Source organism: Lycium ferocissimum, chromosome 2 (assembly GCF_029784015.1).
Source record: "Lycium ferocissimum isolate CSIRO_LF1 chromosome 2, AGI_CSIRO_Lferr_CH_V1, whole genome shotgun sequence".
Taxonomy (NCBI): domain Eukaryota; kingdom Viridiplantae; phylum Streptophyta; class Magnoliopsida; order Solanales; family Solanaceae; genus Lycium; species Lycium ferocissimum.
The window spans coordinates 42,394,205-42,406,357 of record NC_081343.1 but is presented as its reverse complement, the minus strand read 5'-3'; the positions used below and the strand labels follow the sequence as shown (position 1 = coordinate 42,406,357).

At 37.3% G+C, this 12,153-nt stretch overlaps 1 protein-coding gene across 2 annotated transcripts; it reads left to right on the top strand.

Moving 5' to 3' along the window:
• Positions 1–7,739: 7,739 nt before the first annotated feature.
• LOC132038260 (B2 protein-like) lies at positions 7,740–11,953 on the top strand. Of its 2 annotated transcripts, none has more exons than XM_059428952.1 (6): positions 7,740–7,889; positions 8,599–9,196; positions 9,755–9,855; positions 11,257–11,340; positions 11,428–11,538; positions 11,633–11,953. In XM_059428952.1, the coding sequence occupies exons 2-6, from the start codon at positions 8,638–8,640 to the stop codon at positions 11,672–11,674; spliced, it is 897 nt and encodes a 298-aa protein (XP_059284935.1). In that variant the 5' UTR covers positions 7,740–7,889; positions 8,599–8,637; the 3' UTR covers positions 11,675–11,953. The 2 variants fall into 2 exon arrangements, with proteins under 2 accessions (XP_059284935.1, XP_059284942.1); XM_059428959.1 differs by having other exon boundaries at positions 11,257–11,345; positions 11,433–11,538.
• The last annotated feature ends 200 nt before the right edge of the window (positions 11,954–12,153 follow it).

Genomic DNA, 12,153 nt, shown 5'->3' with positions numbered 1-12,153 from the left:
TTAAGTAGTTTAATTCAGAGTTTTAAAATATTTCTAACGATAAGAAGTAGGCAGTCTATAAAGATTTTTTACATTTTTTTCTACAAACTTCAATACTATCTAAGCGAAAATACAATCATATATACACTACTACAAATTTTACGTGCCTCAAAGTTCTTGGGGTCTAAAGCAGAGGCGTTACTAGCCTTCCCTTGGGCAACCCTTGCTTTAAAGCATACATTATTTAGTTTGTTCTGGATACTACCAGGAATTCGCCTATTTCTTACTTTCAGATTCGTCGGAATATAGTTGGAGATCACCTATTTCCAAAGCCTTTCAGACGGTTTCACGTCCGTCAGAAAGCTCTTTTGATGAAAATAGTCACTAGTAACCAATAATTATAATAACACTGAGAATTCAAAACCCTAATTAATGAGTGTAAATAAACATACTAAAAAAATAAATCAACAAGGTAAAATTGAAATTAGTCATGGACTCCAAAGAAGAAGATAAAGATTTGAACAAAATTCTTGATGTCAAGCGTTAAAAATTTCCATAAACGACTTAAAAACTCCTCTTTATACTAAGTCCAACGCCGGACAAACATTCCATGTCGAGCTTCTGAATAGACATGCAAGGGTGGTGCAGCCACACAAATCTTTTTTTTTTGGTGTACCTTCTACTTGCTTCAGGTGTGCGTGCTCCTAGATCCTCCAACAACATGCCTACGCAAGGCCCTGCGTAGTTATGCATGATCTATAACCTTTTTTTTTTTTTTTTTAAATAATCGTAGTGTGAGGACCAGCTTAAGCTAGGGCTATGAATATTAACGGTTGAACCAATAACCCGAACTGGTTAATAGGTTATTGGGTTAATGGTTCGGGTTAATGGATTAATGATTCGGGTAACAGGTGGTGCCCTGTGGTTATTGGCTTATTGGATATATCGGGTCACGGTTTGGCCATTTTTGTTATCGAGTTACCCGATAACTAATTATTTAATTACAACTTTACCCGTTCGTATATAAAGTCACTTGGACAGTTGGACTAGGGTTACTTGACTTCCATTTCATAAACGACGCTTTCAGTCTTTCCCTTTTCTCTCTAGTCTCAACTCTCAAGTGACCTGATCTTTTTATCAATTCATGTGTGAAGCTTTTAGTGAGAAAGTTGCTGCAATTTCATGAAGTGCATTTTATATGTTCAAGCCAGTAGCTGATGCAAGTAATGTTGTTAGCCTGTTATGTTGTTGTTGTACAAAGTGCTGCAGTAAGGAAAAATATTAGTAAGGAATTTGATGAGCACAAAAAGTTCAAAGTAGTTGTTGTAGACAATGCCATCAAAGATGGTAAGAGTAAGAATTAGTAGAGGTACTTGACTGAATTGGAAGTTTAGTTTGGTTGGTTAATTGTCTGTAATTAAGCTTTGTGCTATTGTTCTTGTTTTTGTAATGTAGCTGTAGGTAAAGCCATTTTTTTGTGGGTTCTTTCTTCTTGAAATTTTTGTGTGTGAAATCTTAACGGTTAAACCGATAACGATCAATAACCGATAACCCAGCAATTAATACCTTAACGGTTATTTAACGGTTTAACATGTCTACAAACCGATAACCGATAACTTTCAAATCCGAACTGAACCACCCAATACGCAGCCCTAGCTTATGCGCACCTAGATTAATTCAATGGAGTAGCTGCTACCTCTTATCAAAGACAGGTACCGGTAACTATGTTCAACAAGGCTTGGACATATGAGAAGAAATTACCTAATGTTTTGTCTCCACTAGAAGTTATACCTGAGACCTTATGATTCTCATATTACTTCATTAAGCGCCAGGTTGCATCTTTGGATGCAGGATCATTTTTGCTCCTTTAACTTTTCTTCATGTTTGGCTCAGATTTAATGTACTTTTGCGATTTTTTGATGCCTTTCAATCTTTAAACTCTCTCATAATTTCAGAACCTAAAACTACATCATTGAAAGACACAACTAATCATTTATCACAAATATATGAGGCATAAATTCAACTAAAAGACCTGATAAAAATTCGCAAAAATGCCAACAAAATTTCGACAAATATATTCTTAGTTAAAAAATGAATCTTTTAGCACATTCTCACATTTGGATTAAGTAAGTTTGAATTTCATGAATCGTTCTTGGAGTTTGAACTTCATGAATCGTTCTTGGAGTTTGAAAGCAAATTTTAACACATGGATTGTGAAAATTTGAATTTCATGATTCGTTCCTGGAGTTCAAACCGATAAAGATTTTAATTCCATCAATCGAATGCATGGAGTTTGCAAGCCTAACAAAATTTTCAACTCCAACACATTGTGCTGGAGTTTCACTTATAAAAGTTTCAAATTTCAACATCATGTGATGGAACTGTTCTGTATTTTAGCTAGGAGTATTTTTATTCAGATTCTATTATAACTTTAAAAAGTTGGTTTTCTCAATTACCTTTCAAATAGGCTAAATATTGACAAGCTGTTACACCTCGTAGTTGTTGTACGTTAAGATTCGTTCGGTGTTAGCTATTCAATTGCAGACATCGGAGTTATTGTCGAGAAGGTGCAAGATCATAGGTGCTCCTTTTACAATTATAAGAGTCAGAGTTTGCATAACAGGTTATAGAAGGATTGGACAACAAGTGAACTAAGGAGATTAAGCTTCCGAGGCTTTGAAGGAAAGTTGGGCAAGGTTTGGTACGAAAATTTTGGTCTAAATGGGAGAAAGAATATCCTTTAGTATATTAAGAGTTTTGAAGTGGAACAAAAGTCTAAAGTGAAGTTTAGGAAGTCTAGTTTCCAACGCAACAAGCCGCTCCTCAATAAGACATCGGGGTAAGGAGATATGGACGTTACAAATCGGGCTGACAGACCAGGAAAATGGTCTGCGCGAAGGCGCCAGGGAGTGGCGCGAACGCGCAGAAGGCCAAGGGCCAAAACAGCACGAACGCGCCACTACGAGGCACGAACGCGCCACTACGAGGCACGAACGCGCCACTACGAGGCGCGAACACCCTGAACAATTTTGAGGCCCAGATTCGGGATAAAGGTTATATTATAAGAAGTGTAATAATAATATACATATGACATTTGGAGACCATATGGTGTAAATCAGGTAGTATGTTGCTTAAGGAAAGCCCTCGTTACTGTAAGCTAAGTAGGGCCCACATATCGGGGTTTTATAAAGGACATATGAGAAGATATATGAGTAGTACATGAAAAGTTGAGCAAGTCCTAAGAAGGACCCTTAAGCCAAATATGGGCATAGGCCCTCCAAAAGGACGATTTAAGGAAACATTTTCGGATGATCTGACTTGGAGGGGCCAAAACGACATTATAAGTTTGGAATTTTGAAAAACACCAAGCATGAAAGTTTTAGATAATTGAAAGGGATTTCCAACCATAGGTCGTGGGTCCTCACACGATATTAGTATCAAGAGTTATGACCTTTTTACTGAACGAAGGCGCAGGCAGAAAAACTAAGTCAGCGCGAACGCGCCCAAAGGGGGCGCGAACGCGCTGAAGGAATATTAAGTCGGTCCAGGCAGAACCTGGACCGCTATTTAAAGGGGTTTACCCCTCATTTTCTTCACCAAACACCCCAAGACTTCTCCAAAAATCTGGAGACTTCTCCCCAACCCCCCAAGCTAACTTTTTAGCCCAAACCAGGTATAATTTCTAAATTTCGATCCGAATAGCGTATAGTTATTGTTGCAGAATCATATACCGGCGTGTTGTGGCCTAAACTTAGCATGGAAAAGTGAAGATACAGCAATATTAAAGGCAGAAAGGTATGGATCTCTTCCTATTTATGTTAATACTGGCTTATTCACGGAAATAGAGCGGTAAAATGATTGTATAGTGAGTTGGATAGTTATGGAAGTTGGAAAACAGTGTGTGGGCTGTTTTCTATAATATTTTGATATTGGAAAAATTATGGTTAGTGTTGGTATTGTTGTTGTTGTTGTTGGTTGCTGAGTTGGAAATTCGGGCTAGGCATATAAACAGAAGAGATGCTGCCCGATTTTTGGCAGAATATAAACTAGTTTAGTTGGAACACTAGGACAAGTGTATGATAATGAGTCTAACGTTAGTGCGAATCCTCTCGAATGTAGATTTATGAGCTCGGATGAATAAGCGTTGCTAATAGGAGGTTGAACAGGTATGTTAAGGCTCGTCTCTTTCTTTCAAAGGCATGATTCCGATGTTATGACTTCAAAAATGTTTCCATATCTTCCTTGTTTTCAAAAGTTTGATATTTATGACTCCAAGGCATAATTCCTTTCCTAATAATTCATAAATGTTTTCCAAAATGTTCGTATTTTCTAAATCAGAGATTTATGGCTCCATGAGCTCTTATGATAACAACGATGAACCTGTTTTCACAATGATAATGATGATGTCAAAGATGAGAATATTTTCCTACGATGATTGTGATGATGATGATTCCGTGTTTAAAGGTTCCAAGTTTACGATTTCAATGATGATATAAGAATGTTGAGCTATTTCTTGATTTCTCAATTTTGTTCATGGATGATGACTATTTTTTAAGGATTCCAAAGTATATGAATTGACGCCTTATGAGATTTATGATCTTATTCTATGTTTCTCTTGAAGTTATTCTTCATTGATAGTTTCACCTTATAATAATTGTTCCTTCAAGGTGAGACAAAGCGACGATGATTATTCAATAATATAATCGGAGGTTACCGACCTTACGTCACTCCGATCGAGATATAGTTTTCCTTCGGCTCTCCTGCATGCTGCTTATATGATATATGTATATGATACATGAACATGGCATATGTACATGATACATGAACATGATATATGTATATGTACATGGGGAATATGGGAAAAAGGGAGTGGCGCTATAGACGCATGACCACCTGATCAGTTGGCGTAATATGATATCATCCCGGAGGCGAAATGCCCGGACACGGGACACATGTGGTTAAATGGATCGGGCCGACGTTCCTCGGCATATTTTCTGTATATATGAACAAGAAATGTTTTTCAAAAAAAAAAAAAAAAAAAGCTAAGCATGCATGGCATCCGCCCTAAGAGGCACTCACATGTACAAGTTACTCTTTTATCTTACGATATGCTCTATATTTCCATTATGTTATTATTCATACTTGTATCCCTTATTATATTATCGTTCATGCCTTACATACTCGGTACACTACTCGTACTGACGTCCCTTCTTGCGACGCCGTGTTCATGCCCACAGTAGACGGGGAGACGCATGCATCCCTAGGAGCCTTGTCAGCAGCTTTGCAGAAGCACTCTACTACTCCGGAGTTGCCGCATATCGGTACATTGCCGCATATCGGTACATTCTTTTGTGTACATATTTTGGGGCACGGCGGGGTCCTGTTCCGTCCTAATGTTCGATTCCGGCAGAGGCTCGTAGATACATATGTGTGATAATAGATGTCTCATGATCACCTTAGTGTATATTTTTGTATATCACTTTTGACACCTCGAGAGCTTATGTACATATGCATGTTTTGTGAAGATATTTAGTGACCATCTCACCGCAAGTATGTTGGGAATTATGATTGCACAGGTTGAGCGATAGATAGTATGATAACGGGTGCTCGGTAGCTAATACTGGGTACCTGTTATGGCCCTCTTGTTGGGTCGTGACACAAGCGATACGTTAACTGCTCATCCGGGCTAATTTTCTTGAAAAATTGCGATGAAATTAGGAAAGAAATATTTATGGAATGCCAAATATCTTTTCTTGCTTAGCCATTTATTATGGATAAAATCTCAAAATATTTCTGCTGTTAAGTAAATGCGTCAGTATAACTTCGGATTGTGATTGTGTGAGACATTCTGAAAGTAGATAAAGATAGCACCACGGACGAACGGAACAAGTATCATTACAAACTGATCAACAATAATAATGAAAACTAACAATTGATGCAAATCGATTGTAAGCATTAGTTAAGCAGTTTGCAACATCATGATCAATTAACTGTCACAATTGCATATGCAATTGAAAACACTTCAAATTAAGAAGACCAAGTGACACTAACGTGATCTCTAATAATGTTTCTTATATTTAAATAAGTGTATCCCTACCTTAGGAAACACCGAATCCAAACTCAATATTCTGCTGTCCTTAACAACTTGGGTTTAATCAGAATTAGATAACACTCTCCACATGACAACCAATGTGACTAGCCTGAAAATGCGTGGCACATGAATCAGAATTCAATCTCAGTTTAAATATAGTTGCAATTTACACTGTTCTAATTAATATTTTTGTTTAAAGGCAATACCCACTCATTTTTCCTCCTCTTTTTTTTTATATATATATACTCTTAATCTTTATGCTCTTTTCTACAAAAAAAAATCGAAACATAGGCACCTAAATAAAATGAGATAATGGTAAAAAAACACACCACAAGTATTACTTTTTTGTGAGTTTTCTACCTGAACTATCAGGTGTTTGCATTTCCTACACGAACCAATACCAATTATTTATCAAAACACGCCTGAATATCAAGTGTTTATGTTTCCTATCTAAACTATCACCAATTATTTATCAAAACACATCTCGACTAGTATTTGATGGTGCTGGAAACTCGCAAGAAAGTGATACTTTAAATGCATTTTTGACCATTAGCTTTTAATTTTTTTTAATTTTCAATTAATTCCTTTAATTATCCCACTTGACACCATTTTTAAATAATAATAAATAAATAAAAATTACACCCTAACTTGCTCGGACTCAGGTGCGGGTATCCGATACGAGTAAGGATCTGAGTGTCGGATTCGGCAAAATCCAAATTTAAGGTTCGGGGGTGCGGATCCAGGTATGGACACAAGTGGGGGGATTTGGCTAAGAAAATTCAAAATTATAAAAATAGAGCTATAAAGAACACGACCCCTTGAATTCTTGGTTTCTCTCTGTTTGGCTTGAAACATGAAGCAACGGATATGAGACGAAAGGACTAAAATATTGAAGGTATATCATTTCACATGTCTTAAATCTGTTTTATCTTTGATTTTGAGAAATCAAAATCTCAAATTTCCCTCCAAATTTGTCCATAGACCCCGAACAAAGTATCCGAAGTTGGTTGACCGTATCCGAGACGCATCCCGCACCTGCATCTGCACCCATCCAGTGTCGAGACGGGTGCAAAAGATCAAAAGCGAAGAGTTCGCGCAACTTAGTGTACACCACGTACCATCAGATACTAGTCGATGTGTGTTTTGATAAATAATTAGTGATAATTTAGGTAAAAAAATGCAAACACCTAATAGTTCAGATATACAACTCACAAAAAGATATACTTGAGCTGTGTTTTTTATCATTATTTCAAATAAAATTTCCCCCACGGAAAAGTGGCATTTTAGGCTCAATCGGGTCGGGTCAGGAACAGCTTAACAGGCCCAAACCAAGTACGGAATCGGTGGCCCATGTTTCTTATTCGACCGACAGCACCTTTAAATTAGTACATCTCTTGTTTAAAATGGCCAACACGACACCTATGTTCGACCCCACTTCCAAAACCACATACATTCGCACCAATAGCGCGTGTATTACTACTTTTATCATTCAGAAGTCACCAAGCAACAGAACTGACTACCACGTCACGCATAGCGCGTGGGAGTATCACTCAATATAATTTGAAAATCTAATGTCAGAGAATGTGATTTAAATTATTTTTTTAAAGTCAATAAATAAAAAGTGTGGCCGTGCCAGTTAAAATTAATAGGTGTAAAGTTTCAAAACACCTGGAACTGGTACTGGCTCTCTTTTGTTGTGAGGAAGATAAAGGTGAATTTCTCTCTTGCTCTGTAGCTTTAAGCTTTAGCTATTTATTCCAAAATCTAGGGTTACTTTGATTGAAGAATATTGTTGGTTGATCTGCTACTCAAATTTCAAGTGAGCTGTACTTTTTTTTTTTTTTTTTAGATAAATAGATTTATTTGATGACATGCTTGGAGAGTGGAGCCAGGATTTAAATTTTATGAGTTCTAAAATCCAGGATAGGGAAATCAAGTGTTATTAACTGACTTTTGAATTTTGAATTTCATTTTTGTATATATTTAGTGGATTGCTTAATCTTTTCCCTTGTTTGATGCTTGTAAGGTGTTTTTTCAGCTTTATTTGCCAAATTTTGTAATCTTCAGCAAAGCCATTATTGTTCCCAACTTCCTAATCATCCCTATTGATCGACACTTTGATGCTGATATTGTTGTCAATTTTATCTGATCTATAATGTACTTCAAGTAGTACGTTCAATAAAAGTTTCTCCTTCCGTCCCTATTTATGTGGCGGCGTTTGTCTAGACGCAGAATTCAAGAAAGAGGAGCTAAATTTTGAAACTTGTGATCTAAAATGAGCTATAGATATTTTTGTAGCCCTAAATCACTAGGGGTAAAATTGCTAGTTTAAAGTTAAATTATTTCTAAACAAGGAAGCATGACATTCTTTTTGGGACATACTAAGAAAAAGTATACCTACATAACTATGCCATGCTTGGTTTTAACTCCTATTGATATGATTTTTAGAATATAGCCTGAAACTTTATGGAGTCACTTATTAATGCTTCTAGTCTGATTTTTGGTTATGCTAAAATGAATCCATGTAGATTCTCGAGGTGTGAAATTTAATTGTCGGATTCTGCAACATGGAGAGTATGCACAGCTATTGGCAATTTGGGGATGAGCTTCGAGGACAATCAAAAGTATCGGATGATCATACATGGACAACGGCAGCTATAAAATTGGCTGAACAGATAAGATCCAAGGGTGAGCGAAGGAATAACCTTGACCTTTCGAAAGGCTCAGCTGAAAGTAGGTCCAGGGATTATCTTGGTTTACAGGAAGATAACAAGTGGGAAAACCTAAACTTCTACATGTTAAATTTTGATACCAAGATAACAGAAAATATGACTAAGAGTTCGGTTAGGAATGGAATTTACAACATCAATTCAGTTTGTCCGAAACCCAATGTCGACAGCTTGGGAAATATGTCGTTTAGCAAGTTCAATAGCAACCACACGAATGAACCTTGCAGCTATGGCAATAACAACAACAGTGAGAGCATCAATGGGAATAATGCTGTTGACAAAAAGTTTAAAACTTTGCCTGCCGCTGAGACATTGCCCAGGAATGAGGTTCTTGGTGGGTATATATTTGTTTGCAACAATGACACAATGCAGGAAGATTTAAAGCGACAGCTATTTGGTATTTTTTCTATCATCTTTCTAGTTAGTGGACTTGTTTGTTTGGCATAAGAAAGTGTGGAATTTATGTCTTGCATACATTAGGTTATAGACAAAGTGCATGTTGAACCTCCTTGATCAACAATGGGAAACTGAAGTAACACCACATTTAAGAGAACGAGTGTCCTTCGCTTGACTTGTCAGTCTATGCATTTTAGCGGCTTCGACATTTTACTGTTTGTGGCTAATGAGGGTTTGAATCACTTGTGGGAGAGAGGAAAAAAGTGAGATCCTAATTTGATAGAACCTATAACTTTATACAATTTAATTTGTGTCAATAGAGCAAACTATAGAGAAAGTTGAAGTCATTGATAAATATATGATGCTGGAATTGTATCCATTTTTTTTGGGTGAAGTAAGATGTTTCATTAGTTATTGGCATCAAGAAGATGCAAAATTACAGAAATAGCAACTGTTAGCTCCTTTATAATGATGTGGTGCTCAAGTCTAGGTAGCTGACCAAAATGACTGGAAGTATATCCATTGTTATCACATCTAAACTCCAATCGTTCTTTTGCAGGTCTACCTCCAAGGTATAGAGATTCTGTGAGGGCAATAACACCAGGGTTACCCTTGTTCCTCTACAATTACACTACTCACCAGTTGCATGGTATCTTCGAGGTTTGTCCAAGAATACTGTTTTTGCCAGTTTGCTGTGAAAACGTGATAACATCTACTTGTTCAACATCTTTATAACTAAAGGGTGATCAAAGACCATAGGATATTGCACAGACAAAAGCATCCTTTTTTTTTTTTTTTTTTTTTTGATAAGGTAATAATTTTATTAACAATTGGGGGAAAAGACCCCGTATACGAGCCGTATACCAAAAAGAGAGAACCTACATTAAAACATGATTCTCAAAAAAGGAGGCTCAAATCTTTTATACAACAGGGGTCTCATGGGAACACCAAAAGCAAACTAGAAACAAAAGACTATTTTGCAACTTTACAATATCTAGTTCCACCCCTTCGAACGCTCTCCTATTTCGCTCTTTCCAAATAACCCACGTTAGTGCTAGCGGGGCAACCTTCCAAGCCCTAGGACTCCTCTTCCCCTTTCTGTAACCCCAACTATACAATGCCTCCTTCACCGTTCTCGGCATCACCCATCGCTCCCCAAACCAATCAAGAACCACTCTCCAAAGTCTGTTGGCCACCTGACAATGCAACAACAGACGATCCACATCTTCACCCGTACTCTTGCACTTGAAACACCAACTTGCATGGTTGATCTTCTTCTTTCTCAGATTTTCTGCTGTCAATATCACACCCCTTGCTGCCAACCATGCAAAGAAACACACCTTCCTCGGGACCCTGGGAACCCAAATAGCACGATGAGGGAAAATACATTCATCTCTCCTTAATAACGTTTCGTAAAATGATTTAACAGTGAATAAGCCAACTCTACTCTCTCGCCATCTCCAAATATCTAATCTATCGATAAGAATATCCTGTCCATACAGTAACTCAACCAAACTATAAAATTCTTCCAGCTCCCAGTCCTGAAAATTCCTCCCGAACCTCAGATCCCAATGAACTTCCCCCTCGTGAGGCCTCACAATTTGTTGGCCTTGGGCATGCATATGTGGTTACTTTGAATACCATGAGATTTTTCTTTATAGAGCAGAGAAACTATTCTTCGTAGTTCTTTCTTCTCTTAATTTTAATGTTAGAACTTTGTTATCTTCCAATGGGTAGTAGTTTGAAGCATTGCCATGCAGTTATATTGGTGAGGGGCTCGTAATTGTACTTTTGCCCCTAGTATTAACTCGCTACCATCATACTTATCAAATTTAGTTCCAAGTACTGTAAATTGCTGAAGGATGAGCATTACAAACTTCCTTTTTCAAGGTAGCTTCTCTAAAGGCCGCATTTTTTCTGCTATAGTTGTTTATGCAATAAACAGAGATGTTACAACTTATAACAAGTATGATATCATCCAAATTCGACTATCTGTCCATGCGTCATCAGCAGCATGATGAATCTCCATTATAAGCATCTCTTTAACTATTTGCTGGACAGGCCACAAGTTTTGGAGGTTCCAACATTGATCCAACTGCTTGGGAAGATAAAAAGTGTAAAGGAGAGTCGAGGTTCCCTGCTCAGGTAAAGTAATGAGTCTCAGATCATTTTTCTCTAGTTTTTTCAAGGATTTTCTGTAAAATCTTTTAAGTTCGTGTACTCAACATTTAGGTGAGGATCCGTGTTAGGAAAATTGGTAAGCCTTTGGAAGAAGATGCTTTTAGACCAGTTTTGCATCACTATGATGGACCCAAATTCCGTCTTGAGCTCTCTGTGCCTGAGGTAAATGAGAATTTATTTCGTATTTTTGAGTCCTTTTAAAACTATAATAGCTAGGCTAGAGAGTGGTGATGCCTAACAGCTGATTGGTTTGCAGACTTTGGACTTGCTAGATCTCTGTGAAAAAGCCGATGTGTAAGTTTCAGTCTGAAGTCATGGAGTGATTGGCATAAATAAACTCATGAATGTTGTTAGTTTTGTAGTGCTTTTCACTGTGCAGAAATATGTTCTCCACAGATCTCCAAAGCGCAAGCTTTGGTGTAAAGTCTGACTGAGAGAGGTTCTGAACAGTGGGGTTGGCTAATTTAGCCAATTAAGTGTGATTTTCTCTGGAGATGCTTGAATAGAAGCTTCCCAAATTTAGTCTTGTAATCTTACAATGAACTTGAGAAGTAATGATCGGGTCAAGATTGAATAACTCTTCATATCTGCATTGCAATTTGCTACTCTGCTTCATCCAATTTGTGCAATATTTAACCATCATTTCTTCTGATTTTCGGGGATGCCCAGTTTCACCATTAAAACGAAATGTTTCTTGGTTCGCGCAGTTTCACCATTAAGATAAGGAAATCCTTAGCTGACGCAGTTTCTCAGGAGGTGATTGTCTCCTACTATCAT